At 49.9% G+C, this 22,925-nt stretch overlaps 1 protein-coding gene across 8 annotated transcripts in view; it reads right to left on the bottom strand.

The window, feature by feature from the left end:
- The window catches only part of Ikzf1 (IKAROS family zinc finger 1), an 86,602-nt gene that overhangs the window by 55,930 nt on the left and 7,747 nt on the right, over positions 1-22,925 (bottom strand). For all 8 annotated transcript variants that reach the window (XM_010624884.3, XM_033764925.1, XM_033764929.1 and 5 more), the window contains exons 2-3: positions 16,617-16,670; positions 8,126-8,245 (exon numbers count right to left, since the gene is read on the bottom strand). In XM_010624884.3, the coding sequence (XP_010623186.1) occupies positions 8,126-8,245; positions 16,617-16,656 (160 nt within the window). In that variant the 5' untranslated portion in view covers positions 16,657-16,670. The remainder of the gene's footprint in view (positions 1-8,125; positions 8,246-16,616; positions 16,671-22,925) is intronic.

Below are 22,925 nucleotides of genomic sequence, written 5' to 3'. Positions count from 1 at the left end.
AGCAAGGATTCAGGCTAACCATGGCATCTAAATTGGGTCTCCAGATGGGAGATCTGTGGAGTTATTGGGGAGGTCACAGGGCCTGGGCCTCGGAGTACTCTGGGTAACATAGGTGGCTAAGTATCCCGCAACAGGAGGGGTAGCCTCACACAAAGGAGGAGCCCATTGTCCAGGAGTAACTGTGTCTCTTGAGAAACATCTGGAACCACCTCTACCTCTCACTTATTTCTTGGCTAGGAACAAGCACCCTATCCCACCTCAAACCTGACCTTGTAAACACTGTCCAGAATGCTCCAGAATGCTTTTTGGCTAGGAACCAGCTCTGTCTCAATCCAACCTCAATTCTGACTCTATGAACATTGTCCAGAATGTTCCAGAAAGTTCTTCAGCTAGGAATCAGTGCTCAACCCCACCTCAATCCTGACCCTGTGAAAACTGCCTAGAATGTTCCAGAAAGTTCCTTGGCTAGGAACCAGCATTCAATCTCTGCTCAATCCTGACCCTGTGAACACTGCCCAGAATGTTCCAGAATATTCCTTGGCTAGGAACCAGCACTCGATCCCACCATAATCATTCCCGTTGTCCTCCATAGAGTTACTGTCCTACAGTCACCAAGGTGGAAGTCTTGGCCATGTCCTCTTGGCTCACATCATGGACAAATACCCTGGGCAAGGACAAATCTTTCCTGCTGTGGCCCATGGTCTTGTTGGTCTCACACTGTTGCCTGACATGGGGGTGAGCTTCCTAATGCTGCAGGTTGCTCCCCAGATCTAAATGCTTGGGTGTCCCCTTCCCATCACCCTCCTGGGTCCCAGATTGAAACTCGGAGCTCCTTGTCCTGCTTCTCACCTACCCTTCCCTAGCTCCTCCCAAAGGCACAGGAGAACCCCCTTTTCCATCCATGCTAAACTTCAGCTGCTCTGCACATCCTCTCTGAGGCCTGACCCATTCCATGTGCAGTCCCACTGGAGTAGCCCTCCTTGTCCACATCCTGAAGGAAAGTCTGCAAGGCCTCCCTGCTGTCACTGAGTGACTTCCTCCTGCCATCGGCCTCCACCTCGCTGGGGAGGTCCAAGCAGCAGTGTCCATATCACCTGGCAAAGTGGAGGAGATGGAAGAGGGCTCACTTACTTCGGGGGGTAGAGACTGACCTGGGGTGGGTCCACACCACTGCAGGGGGTTCAATGGGGAGGCTGTCATGGAGGCCTGCTGGGCTCTGTGGGCTCTGAGGACAGCGGCCACATTGCATGCCTCCACATGGGGAGGGTCCTGCCAAAGCAGCAGCACCACCTGCACAGTCACCCGCCTCATCCCAGTGCTGGGCACAGGCAGCTGGCTCCTCATGTTGCCCCAGTTCTGCCCCGCCCTGGACACAGGTGACATTGTGGTCTTGGAACTAAACCCATGGACAGTGTTGTCACTGAGGGCTTCTTCCCCAGGACCACCTGTCCGGAATGCCCTGGAATATCCCCATGACACCAGCATAAGGGTGACAGAGACGAGGCACTGCAGGGCCAGTGACCATCCAGGTGTGTGCTACCCGAGTGTGTCCTGTGCAGGGGACAGCACCACTGGTGCCTGCCCTCCCAGGCAGTCACACAAGGGCAGGACCACTGTGCGTGCCAGAGACGTACACCTGTGTGCACACCCGCATGTACACACACATCCTACACACACGCACACACACAACAAAAGCAGGGCCCAGATGACATGCTGCATGCCAGACAGGTACACCTGTGTGCACACACCCACATGCACACATACACATGCCTATCCACACATGTACACACACACACCCTACATACATATGTGCACATACACATGTGCCACAGAGCCAGGGCCTAGACTACTGCAGGGCTCCCCCACGCACTCTATGTACATAGGCACACACACACACACACACACACACACATACACACATACATACACATTCCCACATGCATTCATACACACATAGACCTACACATAGCCACACATACACATGTACACACCAACATGCATGCACACCTGTTCATGCATGTCCCCACACACATACTTACACACGTACCTACACACATATACATAGATACACCTGCACTCTCTGACACATGTCTAACCAATGCACACACACAAACACAAACATACAGGTATCACACACATTCACAAAGACACACACCCAGGACATGCCTAGCCCACTCACACATAACCCACATCCGGTGCTATGTTCTCCAAGGTGCCTCCTGAAGCCTCTGCCACCTACTCTCCCTGCCCCACGATGGGGTCTGGGGAGGCAGGGTGGCCTCTTCAAGGCTTAGGGCACTGCACTGCTGGGGGGCTGGTGATGGTCTTCATGAAGCCCAGACCTTCTGCACTGACCAGCAGGGTGGGAGCTGCAGCACCCAATAGGAACTGAGGCACCACGACCTCAAGTTGCCTCTGCAACAGGAGGCAGCACACCTGGCCCTGACCAGCCTCCTGGCCGAACACGGGGCCTAGGGCTTCAGTAACGCTTTCTCGCAGAACAATGGACACTTGGGAAATGCCCACAGTGGCTGAGCCTGTTGCCCTCACAGGCATTTTAAGACAGAGATCAAGTCCTGTGAGATGATGGCACCAGATTTTACAATTCTCCTTGCTGTGACCACAGCAGAGCTTGGCAGGCAACATGGCGGCCTGGGTTCCCAAGCTGTGCTTAGTGACTCCTCAAAGAAGGACAACCCAAAGGCCACGCCTGCAGTTGGGCAAACAGCTCTCCGCACACTCTCCTTGGCCTCTGAACACAGTGCGCTCCTGCAGCTACGCTCAGATGCCGCGAGATAACACTTCTTCTGGCTGGGAGCGATGTGGGCACAGATACGGCAACTTCCCCTCCTGCTTATTAGATAAGCCCCACATCCGCACAGCCTGCCGCCCTCCCGGCAAACTCTCCAGCCTGCTCCTTGCTGAAAAGCGCCCAGCCGCCTGTCCTGCCTCTGCCCACAACTCTAAAATCTGGGGGCCGTTTGGGGGCCACCAATTAAAAATACTCCAGTCCCCTTACCATTCCCAATTCCACCCTGAAATTCACGTCTGAGTCAAGGAGTTTTTTGTTACTTCAATTAAATGGTCAACAAAACCCATATCTTTGTTGTTGCAGCCTTGTTCATTTGTGTAGATTTCTTTTCTACCTTTTTTCATTGTCACTGGAGTGAAATGAAACCCTGGCTAAAGTACTCAGCAGGAAGGACCAAAGTCGTGGCAGTTCAGCTGCTGCTCCTCAGGACCGTGGTCCCTGCACACCAGGCTGCGGTGTGACTCATGGTGCTCAGGTCCTGGAACAAACCGCCGACCAAACAGGCCCCGTTGTGGGTGGTCCCTTGAGCCAGCACAGCCATGGGAGCGCATGCTAGGACAGGGAGGGCACAGACAAAAACACATTCTCCTTCCACCCACACCCCAACCCACACTTCCCTCTGCCCAGGAGCAAGTCCTACCGAGCATGTCCTAATTTTCAATCTTTGGTTTTTTTTTTTTTTTCTTTTGAGACAGGGTCTTGCTATGTAACCAAGGCTGACCTTGAACTTGCCAAGATCCTCCTTCCTCAGCTTCCAGTGTGGTGGGATTACAGGCGTGCACCACCATGACTGGCTCCAAGTCCAAGTCTTCAGCAAGCCCTGCTCAACCTAAAGTGGGCTCGATTCTTTAGCTGATTCACCTGCTCCCCCAAAATCACAGCTCCAATACTGTCCCAGGGCTCCCCCCACTCTCCCTCAGATCCCAGTCTAAACGTCAAATCTCCCCAGATGCAGCAGCTGGGTGTGGGCATGATCATCTCTCGCCTTCACCCTCCAATCTTCCCTCTCTGTTCTGGCCTGTTTTGCTCCTGCCACCAAACCTGCTCCCCATCATCACTCCAGGGAACGGGCTGGGCTCCTCCCTATTCCCAGCCAGCCCCACCCACAGCCCAGTCGTAAGGGCGCCCTCAGCCCCCCCGCACCTGTCCAATCTGGGACATGGAAATATGAACCCAGCAAGAAAGCAAGCAAGCTAGTGACAGGCACAGAGCCGTGGCACTGAGGAGGAAGAGGGCACGGAAGTACTGCTGAGTGAGGGAAGAAAGTAAAAAGTGTTTAGGTTTTATTGTTTGGCTACAGTATTAGAGATGGAACCCAGGGCCTGTGCAATGAGCTATATCCCCAGGCCTTTTTTTAGTTTGTAATTTGAAGCAGGGTCTCACTGCATCAATGAATTGCTCATGCTGGGCTTGGACTTGCAATCCTCCTGCCTCCGCCTCCCCAGTGTCAGGCTCACAGGTGTGCACCACCACACCCAGCTTGTGAGGTTTCTAATATGATACACCCATCCACTCCCTGGATGTCAATCCGGACACAATTCCTGAAAGAAAGACTTTGAAGAGTGTCAGGTCAAGACTTCGCAGGGCATCTCTTGCTGCATGTGTGTGTGCTCTGAGTGGCTTGAAACAAGTCAGTCACAACCAGGCCAGGCCTCAGAGTTCTCTCGTTTTTTAAGGAGACTGCTTCAGAGCAATCAGCTACAGTCTTGTGAGGGAGGCTGCAGCGATGTCTGAATCCTTCCAGGTTACCCTAAGCCTCCAATCTGCACTCTGAATGCTTTGCTTCTTCTCCTCCAGGCCTGGGAGGATAGAGGGCCCTCACTCTGCTTTGGACCACCAGCCGGTTCCCTATGTTTGCGGACAGCCCTCCATTGTCCCTCTTGCATGGGGTACAGCAGGGTGTGATGTGCCCCCTTTCTCCCCCAGGAAGCCCCTGCCACCCGGCAGTCCCTGCGCCCTGGGAAGGCTTTTCTACTCTCTCCCACAGTGTTGCATGGATTGCTGTGGTCTGCTCGTCTGGCTGAGCCGAAATTCTTCTAAATCTGAATGATGCTTCTGGCAGCAATGCCTCAACAGCTGCTGAGAAGCACAGTCTCTGCCGACCAAGTCCCCCATCCCACCTCTCCTGGCTCTCCCTGAAAGGCTGCAGGAGCCCCAGAACCTGGACTTGAACATGGACCTGACTGCGGCCATCGGTCACCCCAATCCCTCCTTTACTCTTGCTCTCCTCTCTCCAGTTCCTCACCTCTCCTCTTGCTCTTTCCAGTTTGCTTATTTCATGGATTAATTTTCAATAAATCCCCCCCTTTGTTCTCAGGGCTGGAAAGTGTTCTGTTCTCTCCCTTTTTTTGGTCGGAGCGATAACAGCTTCCTGTAGACTTCCGGTCCACCTGTAAAACTTCTGTTTTGTACAAGTTGTATTCTTTTTCTGTCCTTTTGATGTCTTTGCTAGTCTGTCTGCAGCAAAGGGTTCCGCGTTTTCCCCAGCTACTGTCAGTCAGTCTGGACACGTGTTTGGTTGCTACTGTCCCCACCCCTAAGACAGGACACAGAGGAGCTCAGACAGGAAAAGCTCTGCTCTGAGGCTCCAGGTCAGGGCGAGGGCCTGGGTCCAGTCCCTTCTCAGGGCCCCCCTCCTCTACCCTACAACTCACAGGCTCCTTCTCCTCTGCCCACCTCATGCTTTTGTCTGGAGGAGGGCATTCTAGTCTCCTGTCCCCTGTTCTTTCATTCCTGTGCTCTTAGGGGCTACTCTCGTGGGGTAATTTGATGAAAGATGGCATCATATTTATTTCCTCTAACCCATGAGTGCTTCCTACATGTTCTTTTACTTTTCCAGTGCTGAGGGTTGAGCCTGGGGCCTCGCTCAAGCCAGGCAAGTGCTCTGCTACTGAGCCACCTCCCTGCTACATGTTGAGTTTGCTTTCTCCTGTTATCCACATACAACGCTTAGCTCCGGCAACATACCATCACTTACTTTAATAAGCACCCTAAAAGCTCATGGACTTCCCTCAAGAACTACAGTGCACAGCTTGGCTTCTCCGAGGTATGCTGTTGGGGTGGGTCACCTGGGGTCCTTGCTGTCACTCTGACTTCTGTTCCCCACTGCTCCTGTTGGGGTCTTGATTTGTTGCCTTGCCTTTTGTTGCCCTTTGTGTGCCTGGCCCACAGCAATTCTGTGCAGCCCTCTGGTCTGCTGCTGTGGCCAAATCAGTCCCAGGGTTCCAGCGCCTGCCTGTCCACGGGGCCAGGTCCACAGCAATCACCTAAGTTTGCTTTTAGATCCCACGATTCTAAACTTCCTGCTTTCCAGACTTGACCTGGAAAGGACAAGCAGGCTGACCATCAGGTCCCAAGTGGTAAGGGAAGGAAGCAGAGCCCCCAGGAAATGGCCAAGTGACCCCTCTGAGGGTGCCCTGCTGAGAGCTGGGCTCTGGGCTGGGGGACGCATCATAGGGCCCATGGGGCTGTCACGCTGGCGGCATCATTAGGGGTGTGACAGTGAGGCCTTCTGACAGAGGGCACTGCACCCTCTTCTCCCTCTACTCTCCAGGAATCAGCCTGACTTTCAGTTCCCTAAAGGATGCCCACGCCTCGAGCGCTGGGAGGCCCCGTGGGATGCGCGTCTGCTTTCAGGGCCTGGCCTGGCCAGTGGGCGCTCTCTCCGGGCTCCTAACCCTGAGCCCTGCTTCCCTCCAAACATCTCAGGCAGGTTGTGACTCTGCCCTGTCCACATTAGGTGGGACACACCACACCCTGCCCTCAGGGTGCAGGGACTGAACACATTTGACACCCGGGGCACCCTTTAGCTGTGCAAGTGCTCCCTATGCAGGTTTCACTGAGTGCATGCGGCCGCTGGCTTCACGTTTTCATTTAAGTTAGCCCTGGAGTTTATGCATTGGAGTCTCAAAAGGGGCCTTGGGCAGTGCAGTCCATGGTAACACCAATGCCACTCTGCAGTAAACTGGAGGCTGGCTAGAAATCAAACACATTCCCGACAAGAGAGCTGCTCACGGGCACCTCTGAGTCCCAGCTCGGGAAACCCCGACACAACGCAGATGGCCCACGACAGAGGGCTGGGCCTGGGGCTCTCCCTACAGACAGCAGCCAGGGACAAAGAATTCATCGCTGCTCTCGGGGTCCATCTACTCCCAATTGAGTTAGCTGCTGTCTCGATTGTCTGTGCCTCTAACTGCACAGCTAAATGTTAAAACATCTTCGAATCTGAAGTGAGCTTTGTTTCTAAGACACAGAAACATGCATGTGTTTTGCGATCACACCAGGGCGTCCCGCAGACAGAGTGGCTGTGCCAAGATCTGCACACCCTTCATGACAGGAGTCCAAGGGAGAAAGAAAACCATCAGTCCCAAGGAACCTGCAACTCCCTGGCTTATAAGACACACGAAGTGGAGTAATACAAAGGAAGGGCAAAGCCTTCCCTCATGACCCCGGCAGGCAGGTATGGGTGCAGGCGACCCCGAAGGGTGGTGCTGGGAGAAGGGGGTGAATGCCTGCAGACTCGGGCAGTCCAGGTGGTACTGCAGCAGCCCAAAGTTCCCATTTACCGCCTAGCATTTCCAGAGCAATCTTACACTTGAGAAGCTGGGAGGAGCTGGGAAGAGTGGGGGGTGCACACCCGTGACCCCAGTGCTTCACAAATTCCAGTCCAGCTGGGCAACTCACGGAGACCCTGCCTCAAAAACAAATAAGCAGAGCGCTGGGATGGGAAGACAGCTCAGGGCAAAGGCCCTGGGTCCAATCTCAAGGTGAAAAGAAGAGCTCTTTAAAATCAAAGCCCTAGAGAAAAATATCTCTGCTGGTATTCCACATAAAATGTGTGCTTTTCACCAGTGACATCCATAAAATATGGTCTTCCTGAGTGCACCGAGGACAGAAGAGGCCGAAGCAGGTGCCCCTGGCAGCAAGGTTTTTACCTCGGCCACTTGGCTGGCATGTGGGGAGCATGCCACTCTGGCTCTTGAGTATTCCTCCTTTTTCTTGTTTTGATGGTAATGGGGATTGAATTCAGGGAGCACTGAGCTACATCCCCAGCCCTTTTTATTTGAGACAAGGTCTTGCTTAGTTGCCCAGACTGGCCTTGAACCTGGGACCCTCCTGCCTCAGTATCTTGAGTAGCTGATATTGCATCCCAGCTCTTCCCCTTCATCCTTCCCAACTCTGGGCTCTATTTCCTCAACATGATGTAACGCAGCTGACACACAGACTCGTTTTCTTATCCACTCTCTTGCAAGGACACAAAGGGACACAGAGGTTTCAGGGAACAGAGCAAAGGGACACGGGAAGTCCACTTACCCACTCCTCTGTCGCCCTTGGAGTTCTGCTGTCCTCCAGAGCTGGTGGAGAGGTCCTCGGGGACAGGCATGGGCTCGTCGCTGTCATCTGGAGTATCGCTGACCGGGGGGCTGTCCTTCCCTGAGGAGACAGGCAGGGCTTAGGGGGGCTGTCACTGCCCCCAAGGGAGCCACGGCCTGGGCCTTGCCAGAAGGGGCAGGAAGTGGCAACTGGATTGAGTGGAGGCTTCTTGTGTGGATGGGCATGTGTTTTCTTTTTGTAGTAGATGACCTGTATCCCCTGCCTGGGTCTCCCACAAACATGGGAGAACAAAGAAGCACTGAAGGAAAGTTGATGAAAATTACCTGCAACCCCAGACAACTACAGGGTGTGAGCACAGACCAATGTGCACCTATGTATCACGGGCCGTGTGTGGCAATGCACTTTAGCTTTCCAGTCGGCTTTCAGACATTTGCACGAACACAGTCCTGTGCCAGGGGCCGTGCTTCCACAGTTCCACTTGTAAGGGGTGCATATGGATTTATTTAAATCCTTCTTAAACTTCGGAGCCTGCGCCATTCTGTCTTCTGATTATTAAACAAGGCTGTGACAGACACCCTGCTGGCCAGTCCTCTCACCTCACATATCCTCTTATCACTGCCGCCCACACCTCCCACATATTGCAGCCTGACTCAGAGGCATCTGCACGTTTAAGGCTCTGAACATTTAGTAAACAACTTCCCCCAGAGGGGGTTCCCATTTACTCCCCACAAGCCTTCCTCAGCCACCCTCATACTGATTTATTTTTAGGACACAGGATAGCTCTGTCCCTTTCTTTTCAGGAGACAGGGACTCCTCTGCCAGCTGCCCAGTTTGATTCCTCCTGGCAGGGAGAGGATCCCCTACCGGGGGAAAATACTCCCTCCCTACACGGAAAGAAAGTCCATCAACATATGGCTTCGCCTTGAAATTAGAATGACACACAATCCAAATGGAAGTTGCTTGCCCTTCTTAAAGTGGGATTTGCCAAAGGATTGGGTTTTATTGGACACCATCTTTATTATGACTGGTGTAGAATGGAGTCTGGCTGGAGCCTTTGGGAATGGGGAGCTCTCTCCCACACACAGGAGTCCAGAGCTGGGAAGACATAACTGCTAGAAAATGTTCCCTTTCTACAGAAGCTGAAACTCTCACAGCTTGCTTCTAGAGCTAACCTGAGTCATGAGGCACAACCACATATAAGACAGAGATGGTGAGAACATAGGCTGGTAGAAACCACCTCAATACAGCTGTTTGTCAGAGCCCAGCTTGGACCAAGATCCTAATGGAAGTCCAAAGAGCAGCAACAGACAGGGATTGGGAGCCGGAAATACCAGCCGCTTATAGGCAAAATGATCTTCCCAAAGAGACAAAGCCAGACTTGGAAACATGTATAAGACAAGGAAAACGTTAAGAGGTCTAGAAAACAGCACCAGGCATGGCATGAAATTTCTTTGTTGGCCTGAGTAGATCTCCCACGAGAATGACACCAACATCTTAGAGGACTGGCAAGACCAGTAAAATCATCCCAGTCTGTGGCACAGCCCTTACTGGAACCTTTAAAATAGAAGCTGACCCAGCACCAAGGGGTGCTTCGGGGAATAGTGTTGCTTTCTCTAGGATCAGACATCACAATTTAATATTCCAGCTGAGCTGTAATGAGTGCAACTGGCATATTTTCAGAGAGAGCATTATTGAGTATATTTGGATCGCCAATATGAGATGAATAGTTAAAGATGGGGCAGGATTATAAAAATTTCCCAAGGAAAAGCAAAAGGCCAGAGAGAAGTTGATTAAAAGTGCTCAAGTTACACTAAAACCTTGGAAATGTCATTAAGTCAGTACGGTTTTCATTGCCCCAAATAGAAGACCTTTGAAGTAAGGACAGCTAATTTCTCTGTGTTATTTCTCACCTCTTCCATAAATGAGAGAAGCATCTGGGTAGGGTTCCCCTGGATACTCCCTGAAGTCTATGAGGTGTGATCAAAATACACAATTAATGCTTAAGCTTACAAAAAATGTATTCCAGTAAAAGCCGCATTGCCATGAATCCCCCTCAAAAACCCCTTCTTGCTTCGAGCATACTCATCCCACCGTTCTTGCCACTCTTTGCAGCAGTTCTGGAGCCCTGGCTCATGAACATCTTTAGGAACTCTGACCAAAAATATGGTGAGTGCTGCTGCCCAGCACCACGCAAGAGAAAGGCAGCTGGTAGAAACACAGCGCTGTGTCCTCGGCCACCTTATTTACTGGATCTGACAGTATGTGACTTCCGGCTCTTCCCCAAAGTCACGGTGACCAGGAAAGGGAAATGTTTTCAATTCATTCAGGACATAGAGGCAGCCATGACAGAGCAACTAAAGACCCTCAGGAAAGAGGACTCCAGAGCTGCTGCAGAGAGTGGCAAGGACGAGATGAGTGCGGTCAAAGTGAGTGGGAGGATCTTAAAAGAGATTTATGTCAATGTGTCTTTAACTCAATAAAAATTTTAATAATCGCCATAGTTTTCAATCACACCTTATAGGAACCATTTGACAACTCTGATTTCATGTAAGATGACTGCCTAGAATAATGGTTTTTAAACTTTGAGGGCTTCAGGGAGGTGGCCCAAGGATTTCTTTGTAAAGAAAAGCAAAATAATCTCACATGGAACTTTAACATATAGAACAGGTCTTCCACGTAAAGTGGGGATACTGAGGGAGGGGAGACCCAGGCCGCCTACCTTCTCATAGATCATCTGTGGCTGCTCCACAGGTGGACAGTGCAGGGTCCGGCCCACAGCGTGGCTCTCACAGTACGTACCAGAATGGATCTGAGCCTGCGAGCACAGCTGTTGCTGTGGTGGCATGGAGTGGGAGAGCCAGGAGTGAACTTTCCAGACTTAACGCTCTGATTGTGATCTTCCCTTTACTACAGGTCTCCAGGACACTCTGGACCACACCATGCCAGGGCACAGGGGAGGAAAAGACAGGCTGGAGCCAGTGCAGAGATGCACGCCTCAGCTCAAGTCATGCGGAAATGCACCAAATAAGTCTCACCTGCCTTTTAAATGATTCACCTATTGGGGCATAATATTCACCACAGGTTGTGGTGAACATTCCGGAAAATAGATGTGCTTCTGAAGGACTGAGTCTTTCTTAAAGGCCTGCATGAAACCCCAGCTCCCCATCATCCCCACCTCGTGTCTTGGTTCTTTTCTCTTCTTTTTCTGCCTGAAGGGAGAAAGAGGGATGCACCCAGTAGGGACCAGGATTCTGAAATACCACGAGTCAGGTGGATTGATTGAAAATCTACCTGCAGAGAAGATGGCATGGGGGAAGGGGCTAAAAGTCAGACTCAGTGGGTGCCAGGCACGGAGTAGAGCTCAGACACGGAAGGGGCAGAGCTGGGGTCCTCAGGACTTGAGAGCTCGGGCTAATTCAGTCCTCATCCCTGCTCAGTCATCTGCTAAAGCTCATCTGATTTGCCTAAAAGCCCCCAGCATGAGTTGCGGCCCAGGCTCGGCGTCCAGGGACCCTGTACTCTGTGACTGCTGGAAGAGACCCTCGGGAAAATGTCCACCAAACCCCACAAGAGGGTGAACATCTGTATGTTGATTTGCAACCCATTTGCTCAGCTCGTCTCAAAAGCATGCGGAGTCTCTGAGATATTTGACACCACCACACGGGTCCCCCCTCTGCAGTAGGACTGACAAGGAGGCCAATGATTCGGGACCTGGCTCTGCCTGGACCAGACTGACAGGAGGGTGATGCAGGTTGTGTCCCTGACATCTCCCTGGATGTGTCAAAGGAGCCTAACAATCATCAAAGCTCAAATTGTGGTGAAGATAAAAACAATAAACAACGAGACTGAACAGTGATAAAATAATGAGTGTGGGGTCTTCCATACTCAGCAAGCGGCTGTGTGGCTAGGCAGAAGCAGGAGGTCTGTGCTGTCCCAAGTTCCCACCTTGTCCCTAAGGGCAGGCATGGTGACACTCAGCAAGGAGCAAGTATTTAAGGAGGATGGTTTAGAAGACACATTTTCACTTATTTAGAGAAATGGAGGAAGCTTCTGGATAAATTATCAATATGCTAATTTAAATATAATTGACCTCTTGTCTATGTTTCAAATAGAGCACTGCCAGAAGCAGCCTCTGTGGGTCAGGGGATGGGAAACTATGTCATTAGCTTAATCAAAAGCACAGGATCCTCCCAGAGACCCTAATGCACCCACTGGAGTCCTGGGGTCCTCTCCTTCCGAATGCTGGAGGTTCTGATACACACAATCATCTGAGAGAGCACATTTCCTGGGGTAAAGGGAAGCTCAAGACACAGAACTTCTGCACTACATGAGAGCTGAGCATTTGTGTCCTCGGGAGCCAGCAGGGCCCACACCCTGGGGCCACCTCTGCTGCCCTGTGGTACCCACTTCAGAGGTGCCCACTGTACCCACTTCAGTGGATCCTGGTTAGGATAAAGTGAGAAAATGCTTGGGGTATGTGTTTTGTTAATATAAAGTATCCAACTAATGTGATTTACTATGCTTAGCTAGGTAAAATAGTTCCGTGGCTACCTCAGTACACACGAACCTCCTTTCCCTAAGCAAAGTATATCCATGAGGCAGTACTTTGTGTGGCCATGTTCCAACAAACACATTACAAAGAGCACTAAGGAAATAGCCAGAACATGACCAGGCGTGGTGGTGCAAATCTGCAATGCCAGCATCCTGGGAGGCTGAGGCAGGAAGATCTCAGGGTCCAGCCCAGCCTTACAGGTCACCTGGCCAATGCACCCCTTGATTCAGATATTATAGTGGTCCAGGAGGTGAAGGCCACACTGCAGGGCTGAGGGGCAGGCAGACAATGAGACAGGCACATCTCTCAACTTCTCCCTCTCAGTGGGCCACTTAGGAATCTTTATACAGAAACTTTCTATAGTACTGTGGCAGATGCTTAGCAAGCATTTGGGGAGACTGTTGAAAAAGACAGAGAGGAAAAGTTTTTCTGCAAAGAATGAGTGAGGCATGGCCCAAAGGGAGGAGAAGCAGGTTTTAGACATCCTCTCTTCTGTCCCTACCAGCCATGTTTCCCAGGTCCCGTGGGCCTAGAACACAATCCACACCCAGTAAGGCTCAGGGGATAGGGCCAGGTGGACCCCAAAGGGCAGATGTTGAATATTTGTGTTTTTTATATATTTCTCATTTATTACGGGAATCTTGTGAAGCTGCTGCTATTTCAACATTTTATTAAAAGAGATTATTCAGTAATACATTCCTCAGATTTGTTATAAGTGTGACCTCCTAAATATACATATTTATACCATAAGTACCATTTCCTCCAATTTTAGAATGAAAAAGTCTTCATTTTAATTGGAGAGGTATTAACCAATTTGCAGAGGTAGCAGCCACGACCTTTGACCCTGTACGGAAAGCAGTGAGGCTCTTTATTCCTCTAATGGCTGTGTAGGCTCAGAAGTAAGACCTGCGGGTGGAGACAGCAATTCCTTTGCTAAGGATGTGTAAACCTAACTATAGGCTGAGTCTTTTCAAACAGAAAAGGGGCTCCTTTGCTCAGGGAGTCTGTGCAGAGGGCTCCCTTCATTCCTGCCCTGTCTCTGCTGCCTTCTGCTTTAAGCAAAAGAGCCCCAAACAATATTTAGCATAATGTGAAGGACAGAAAAGTATCAGAGGAAAACCGGGCTTTCATTAGCTTTGTTACCCAGATGTGAGATCAGAACACTGACTATTCTCTTTCTCTTCCCTGGTACTTGGGATCAAACCCAGAGTCCCTTACCCACTGAGCTACAGCCATAAGCCTTTATTTTTATTTTTTTATCCTGAGACAGGGTCTTGCTTAGTTGCCCTGACAGGACTTGAACTTGCGATCCTTCTGCCTCAGCCTCCCAAAAGTGCTGTTGACTTATTCTTTACAGGAAATATTTCAGAGATGGCTTTCTAGGCCAAAGTATGTTTTTATTTTATCAAAATGTAGTAAGTGTATGTATTTATGTGAGGCACTGCTTCCGTTCCTATATACACGGCTTAATGATTGAAATCTGTGTAACTACTATATCCATTGCCTTAAGTCTATTATTTCTTGATGGAAAGTGCATTAAAATCCTCTCTTGCACCTATTCTGAGGGTTACAGGTGCATCGCTGTCAACTCCAGTCACCCTGGAGCAATGGAGCAAAGGAGCCCCTGGGATTGCGCCTCCTGCCGAATGGCAACCTTGCCTGTGTCAGCCAACCTCTCATCTCTCCCTCTCCCCAACCCCCACGGCCAGCATTCTGCTCTCAATGTCTACGAGGCCAAAACTGTACCTTCCACACAAGTGGCACTCTGTCCTTTTGATGGCTGAATAGTTTCCACTGGGTGAACATCTCCCACTTCTTCCTCCGTTCACCTCTGGCAGCCAGGCAGGCCGATTCCTCCTCTGGCCTTTAGTTTTGATGTTAGAGACCCAAAGCGCTACCCACTGAGCTAGGGGGCCACCCACATTTACCACCGTGGAGACTCCATGTAGATCCAGAGCGTCTTATTTTCTTTGAACACATAAAATACCAGTGTGGCAACTGCCCAATGTGAAAGCAAGGAAAAGCAGAGGGGAAGAAGCAATGAAAGGGGCGCTTCTTGCTGTCAGAGGTTTTTGTGTTTTAGCATTCCAGTTTTTGTGACACTTGAATCCCACCGGGAATAGAGCTGAACCCAGTGAGTGAGGTCCTGTGGAGAGGCGAGGCTGGGGCCTCATCTTGCTAAGGAGACCAGACCCAGATTTTCTAGGCTTCAGGAAGAGAGTGGGGGAGCTCAGTGAAAGTTATGACAAGCTAAATTTCTCTTGCTTTTCATTTAACTAGGTTTTTGCTATTGCATTTTCACTTAAGAAACAAAGTACGTTTCTTAACAGAAATAAATTCAAATAATGTGGCAAAATGCACGTCGGTGCAAAATCTTCCCTCTCATCCTTCTTCCTAACTCATCCTCTTTCAGCACTATCTTCTAGAGAGAGTTTAGGTTAACAACCACTATTTTAGAATTTTCCCAAACAGAAATGTAAGCACGTAGAAAATGTATGTGTGTGTGTGCGTAATCTGTTTTCTTTGGAAAGAATGGGGCCATACTTTTCACTTTCACAAGTATTTCAGACTTCTTTCCAAACTTGTATTCTCACGTCCTTCTCATTTTTAAGAGGCATACATGGATCCATAATCTTTAGATATTAAAAACCACACTCAATGAGCAGACACTTGGATATCTTGGGCACTTGTGGGAGTTTATTTCTGAGGTAAAATTGAATAATGCTACATTGTAAACGAAGTGAATACTAAGTCACAACTTGTAGAATGTGAAGCTGGAACTCTGCAGAATGTGAGGTTGCTAGATTCTAGGATATGAGCTTGCTACACTATAGAATACTCACACATTAAGTTTGTATAGATACTGCCAGGCGTGTGAACCAATCTTCACTTCTCCCAAGAGTACCTGAAGGGCCTGCTTGCACCTTTTAAAAGCTGGCTTTTTGTTTAATCTTTGCCCCCCCAGGATGAAGTCCAAAGGAAAGAATGAGCTGCCCGAGGAGGGTGCGGTCTGTGAGTTGCTGCAACCCATCTCCACTTGGCTATAACTTGGGTGCCCCCGCCTGTCACACTCTAGGAAATGGCTATCTCAAACTCCTGAAGTTCACCACTTCTGACTGTGACCAAATTCAGGACTCAATAAAGACTTCAAAACCCAAGGGGGGCCCTCAGGCCCCTCCTGTGACTCAGGAGATCACACAGACACCAGTCTCTTGGGATTGGCGATCACCCACAAAACTCTAAAGCATAAAGCACACCTCTCCCCTCCAGAAAGGTAGTACTGCTCACAGAACTGTTGGGATCCAGGCCTAGGCAGCAATGGACTCCAAGGCGCGTGCACATGGTTACCACGCAGGCCTCACAGGATAGGCTGGCAGCCTTCCCAGCACCTTCTAAGGGGACAGTTTGTGGCCCACCCAGGGCTCCTCCCAGCAGTGACTTCACAGCCTGGGTCTCTCATTTGAAGCACTACATCCACTATGGCTGAAAAAAACATGTACAGTAAAGGGAAACCATGCAGAATCTATATTTAACAGATGCTCGATATTCTGAGCTGGTGATACAGTTACATTTTGCAATCTCTCTCCCTCTCTCTCTCTCTCCCTCTGTCTCTCCCTCCCTCCTTTAAATATCTCTTTTTTTGGTATGTGCTTGTATTTTACAGTGGATCAATTTGCTATTGTTTTCCCCAAAAGTGTATTTAATCTGTATTTAATCCTTTCCAACTGATCTGCTCTCAGTTTTAACATCAAAATCAACTTCTTTTGGGAGAGTTATTGGATCAGGCTTCCCCTGTGAGAGGGGAAGGGACACTGCTGAGGATCCCATCTTGGTCTTGCCCTTCGCAGGAAGCCCCCTCCTCCCCATGGGCACAGCAGGCACCTGGCTCTGGCCACACAGGTATCTCAGAGGTCTCACCTGAGACTTGGGACATGTCTTGACCCTCATCCACATCCATGGTCCTCGGGTTATCTGAGAAAGAGAGGAAAGGATTTTAGTTTAAAGCAGAAAAGACTAATAAGATACGAGAGAGAAAGACACATAAAGAGCCCCTATGCTATTTAACAACAAGGTTATCTGGCAAGAATAATGCGTTTCCCTCCTCACATACTTGCTGGGGTATCAGACTGGCACAGACCCCAATCGTTTTAAAAACAGCATTACAAAGATTTATAAAAATATCATTACAAGCCCAGGAGGACCAAATTTGTTATTTATTGTTAATTTCCTACTGCATAATAACCCAAAATGCAAACTGACTGCAACAAAATTAAGCAGAAAATTAAATGGCCCTGGGTCATTGTAGGCACAGAATTCATTCTCTTGGCTGATCCACAGTTATGTTCTTTCTAATTTACCGAGCATGCATCGATGAACCTTGAGTCAGCTTGGTGACACGCGTACAATCAGCAATCAAAAAACGAAGCAATTTGCTGAAGAATGTCTCATTTACCCAGGCAGGGCTGCACACCCGAGCGGGACTGCACCACCCCGCCTCCATCAATAATGGATGCACCTCCAGCTGGCAGACGGGGCGACGCGCTTCTGTCCCTGTCCCTCACTCACGCTCGGCCCAGCACTCGCACAGGAGAAGGGCACGCGCGACAGCAGCGTGGCCAGCCTAGGAGAGCCCAGCGCTCCCGGCTTCACCGGCAGACTCCGGCTCCTGGGCTGGCCTAAGCTTAGAAGGCAGCACTTCGGAGACCCTGCCCTCAGTGGCCACACGCAGCCGGTACTCCCCGATGTCCCGTGAGCCACTGAGGGCATAGGGAGGGCCCCGGCATCTGGTGGAGAGGCAGAGAGGCCCATGACTCTCGGGTGCCCACATCTCCTGGCACTGGCAGTGCTGGGTGGAGGAATCTGCAGAGCAGAAGGAACCTCAGCAAAACCCGCTTGTCATAGGCTCTGCCAGGTATCACATAGGAACCTTTCCCAGCGGCTGAGCCACGCTCAGTCTAAAGCGGGTCCCTTTTGGCCACCTCTGTGGTCACAGCTCAGAAGTACAGAAGTGACGGAGACCTCAAGACTCAGGAGGATTTGGGGACCATCCCCTTCCACTTAGGCTAAAAACTACACCGTGTATATATGTGTGTAACAGTGTATCACGTCAGTATACATTCATTTATAAGCAAATAATTACAGTAGACATGTATATGCAATTGCATGTCATTTATATGTGTAAACGTGTGATATACATGATGTAGATGACATGCATCCACATTTCACTTTATACATAAATACATAATACGCATGGTAACATATATCACTTTTATATGTAATATAGACAATATACAGAATGACATGATACATGTGACATTAGGCATTTTATGCATCTTATATGTACAGATATGTATTACATACATAGATTTATACATCTTTGTGTCTTTAATATGTCTCAGGACACATCAGAGCATTATTTGCAGCTTCAGGAGTCACAAAGGAGACACAGATGACAGTCCCTCTTCTGCATGGGGAGGCATTAGGAGCACCTATGGGACACAGATTTGCAAGGCTGGCGCGTGAGTGAGGACACAGCCATGGCCACAGAAGAGCCAAAGGCCCAGAGAGAGGGCCCACAGCCACTCCGGCAAGACCAGCAGCCCCAGAGCAGGCACAAACCAGCCCCAGTGTGGCCTCACATCCTGTGTCCAGAGTCCCCTACGCCTTCCATTTCTGCAGTGCTGGGGAATGAACTCAGGACTCTTACTCAGGCTGGCCTTAAACTTGAAATTCTCCTGCCTCAGCCTCCTGAGTGGCTGGGATTGTAGGTGTGCTCACCATACCCATTCTTGTATAGATTTTTACTGTAAGAAAAGGCAGAAAGCTGTGATTCTTCAGAGACCGAGACAGACAAAATGGTGATGAAGAAAAGAGAGTCCAGGGGGCAGGCAGCACTCAGATGAGGACTAAGGACGCAGCTCTGCTCCAAAGGTTAGCACAGCCTCTTCCTGTGGCCCTTGTAAGACTGCTCCAGACATCCACAACGTCCCTGTGTTGGCTACAACTACATGGGCACAAATCTTCCTGCAATGCTGACTTCAACACAAAGTTTCTGTAACACTGACTTTAAACTTCTTGCTATGTGAGTAAGAGTTTTTGTGGCTTTTTTCAAAAGTTAAAAAATGCCCGTAATATTCACTGAGAACTAATCATTTCTGTGTATTTCTGCGCTTTTTACAAAAATACGACACTAAATATACCCCAAGCATACTGTTTCAAAATAGCCCTTCGTTTGCTGTATGTATCTTTTTGTTTCCCAAACACATCCTCATCCTTATGATTTCAGTGGTGAGGAAGCACCATGGTATTTGATACCACAGCACTGTGTACTCAAGTAAGTTCCACCTAAATGGAAGGAATGTTTCCTAAGGATGGGCTGAAGGCCACCCAGACACGCGGGAACAGGGATGTCATGCTCCCCCGGACAAACCAGAGTCATTCAGATCCACCCCTGGCTGGTCCCCTCTTTGGACTGTGGCGCCCCTGGCCCAGGCCATTATTTAACAAGGGATCCAGGGGGAACACGAGGCCACAGCACCCCGTAAGGAGCACAGTGGAGCCCACTGGGGTCGGGGAGCACTGTCTCTGGGCATGTGGGCCACGGTGCGTGGTTACCTAGCAGCCTAAGGCCACCGCCCACCAGACACGTGGTCCCTGGTGATGCAAGCAGCATCCCTTTGATTTTCTCAGACAAGTTCACCCACATCTGCTCTGCTCTGGGAGTGGCTTCACAGGCGGTGACCAGTGTAGCTGCCCGGGGTGGCTGTGTTCAGAAGGCCACCACCACCGCTGTGAAATTCTTAATAATTCTTGAGCCCTAGATTTCACCCTCCCGGGGCCCTGTGAATTCTGTGGCCTGTGCCTGACGTGGTAGGGATGACTTAAGGAGGTCCCCAAACTCCCCCAGACTTCAGATTCACATTTCTTGGGATGAAAGAGCAGTGACTTCGTCATAGGATGACTGCTTTTAGGTCAACACCAAAAGAGCAGTACCGAACTACGGCAAAGGGGAAGGAAATGTGGCCTCTGCTGAGATGCAGCTGCTCAAAGGGCACCCAGAGTATCCCAAAGGACCCTTCGGTCTCACCCCAGCTCGGTATTCACAGGGTCTGTATCTGCGCCACAAGGCATTGGACAGCCCTCTTCCCCTACGGAGGCTCTCAGGAAAGTGCAATTTCATCTTGCCAGGGTTCCAGCTAAAAGAAGGGTGTGCTCAGACCTCAAAGCAAATGAATACTGTGTTTTCCTAAACTTCCACCTAAATGAAAACTCGGTATTGTTAGGTCTGCAACCGGAAAGGGCAGAAGGATGGTTCCACACAGACGTACTGTGATTTTCTGCTTTTCCTGGGAAACCCAGGCCATCTCAGGCAAGAGCCAAGTGAGTCCACAGCAGAAAATGCAGTGCTAAGAGGGAACTAACTTTGCCTTGTGTGGATCCTATAAACACAAATGCTTTTATTGTGTCTCTGGAGCAAGAAGCTCTGACTCTGGCTCAGGTGGAAACAGATGCTGCGATAAGCTCAGGCCAACAGGACAGAGGCCCTTGGGCAGGAGACACTGTCATCATCGCTGTCCCTCCAATCTGTGTGCCGCCCTCCTGCCTCCTCCTCCACCTGCTCCCAGCTCCCCATCTCCTGCTCTCCTCTCTCCCTGGCTCCCATGCACCACAATCCTGCTGGTCAGACCATGACAGAGAGGCCTTGCTTTCCTTGTCTCAGTTCAAAGGACTCAACATGCCACTAACTTTGCGAAGAGGGCAGAAGAAATCAGAGTGGCAGCTGGCTGGTGGGCAGCACAGGGCCCCTTCTCAGGGACCAGGAAGGCTTCCTGCCTCTGCAGACCCCCAGCATCCCTGGGGACCAGGGGTCTCTCCTCCTCCCATACTGGGCCTAGCTGGCTCTGGTTGGCTCAAGCAATGGAGCTGCATTCAATAGCCCTGGGCCCTGGCCGGCTGCCTCTGAGATCGAATTTCCACCCATACAGCTGGGCAAGGGCTTGCTAGGGCCTGGCCAGCATATGGCTCCCAGCACCTCCTTCCGTGCCCTCCTGGGGCTGCCTTTCACCATGCTTACTCCAGGCTTCCCACAAGCTCAGTCTGAATGACACAGTCCACATGAAAAGCTACAGTCCCAACTTTCTACCTTCCAGGCTCCCCAAACAGATGGGGAGTATAGATCTGCTAAGCAGGTGGTGGGTCAAACTTGCCACAGGACCCAAGGATCAACAGAAATTAGCCTGTTCTATAGTTCAAAATATGTTCCTGGAAAACCAGGTATGGTGGCACATGCCTATCATTCCAGTAGTCTGGGAGGCTGAGGCAGGGGGATTGAAAGATTAAGCCTAGCCTGGATAACTCAGTGAGACCCTGTCCCAAAATAAAAATGAATAAATAAATAAGCAAGTAAATAAAAAGGGCTGTAGATGTGGCTCAGTGGGAAGGCCTTGGGATCAATCCTCAGTACACACACTGTATGCACAGAAAGAGAGAGAGAGAGAGATAGGGAGAGAGGGAGAGAGAGAATACAAGACAAGATAGAGAGAAAGCAATTCTCTGATATTATACTTAAACAACAGATTTATTCCACTCTGTGATTTCTAAGCAAACATCTTTGTCCCTCCTTGATACTATGCAGGTAACTGTGCCACATTTCCTGGGTCCTTTGTATATGCCAAGAAAAAAATGGAGAAGGAGAGGTTACTGGTATGGGACAGCTTTCTTTCAGTGACCTCTGAATGCCTGGCATTGATAGTGGTGAAATGAGGAGCTCCAGGAGACTGACATCCTGTCCTGTCCACCACCCTGTCGGAAAGCCTGCTGGTGTCCTGCGCGGAGCTGGCATTCCGTAGCTATGTGCTGCCTATGCGTCTTTCTCCCTCATGGCGAGACCTGGGGATCCATATTATTGTTCCCATTTTACAGGCAAAAAGGCCAAGGTTAAGTGGGAAGTGGCCCGTGAGGCGTGGTATGTCTAAGAAGCAGCAGGCTGCAGATTTGAACCGCACTGTTGGATGGTGCTATCTTCTCCCCATTCCTGCTCTTCAGATTTCAGAGCCCTGAGCCGTGGCCACAGATCTCAGTCTTGGGTAAATGAGGAGGGAAGGGATGCTACTCCTAGTTAACCAGAAAGTAAGCATGTTCTTAGTAATAATGCACAGTTAGGGCCACCTTTGTCACAGATCTCCTCCACTGTAGCCAAGTTCTGGTTATTTGGTACAATGTATGTCCCTCTTTTCCTCTACCTAGTCACTTTTGGGGTTATTTCCTTAGACACCCAAACAGGCTCATTCAGCAAGGGGTGACTGTGGGGTTGGGGAGGGGCCGTGGACTGAGTATCTAATCCATTTCAAATGCTTTAGGTCACAGACCTCGTTAATAAAATGTGTTATTCCTGCTAAGAGACAAGTCCTTTCATCTTCACAGTGGAAGATTTTATTTTTGCCAATCTATCATATCGCTGTGAATTACACTGTATCGTTAAGAAAGGGGAAATGTTCCAAGAGAAAGCTAAAGCAATCTGTGGGCTTTGTACGGAGTCAAAGAGGCAGTCTAAGCTTGCGTCACAATTTGACAAAACAGGTTGGGAGAGCGTAAGAACTTCTCAGCACTCTTATTTGATTTCTGATTCTTTTCATTTTTAAAAAATTAGCTGCCAATCTACACGTTTCTGTGATTATTCCAATAGAGCACTGCTAGTGCAAATAACAATGAAAAACAAGTTTCAAAGCAGAGAACAGGAATCCAATTTGGCCAGCGCAGGGCCCCTTCCCTGTGACCAGGGGAGCTGAGTCCAGGATTCTCTGGGACTCCGGGCTGCTGCCCCACAGGGACTGAAGTGCAGAAAGAAAGGGTCGGGGGAACCAATGGAACCTTTAAAAATACACCTGGAACTCCTGTCTCTGAATGCCTGCTTAGTAAAGAGCTGTCTAAAACAAGCAAAAGAACCACAAGAGTATTTTTAAACGCCATCACAGAGCCACCTGCCTCAACGTGAGGTAGAAGGAAAGGCAGCCTGTGCTGTATTAGAAAAACTGGTTTAAAAATTGGAGAAGGTGCCTGGGCATGGTGGCGCATGCCTATAATCCCAGCACTGGAGAGGCTGAGGCAGGAGGATCATCTTGAGTTTGAGGCCAGCCTGGACTACATAGTGAGTTCAAGATCAGCTTGTACTACATAGCGAGACCCTGTCAATTTAAAAAAAAAAAAAAAAAAAAAAAAGGAGAGGGG

The sequence above is a fragment of the Fukomys damarensis genome, unplaced genomic scaffold (assembly GCF_012274545.1).
Source record: "Fukomys damarensis isolate Sample0158 unplaced genomic scaffold, DMR_v1.0_HiC HiC_scaffold_17, whole genome shotgun sequence".
Classification (NCBI taxonomy): Eukaryota; Metazoa; Chordata; class Mammalia; order Rodentia; family Bathyergidae; genus Fukomys; species Fukomys damarensis.
Note: the sequence above shows the minus strand (reverse complement) of the source record. Positions and strands in the feature narration are given on the sequence as shown.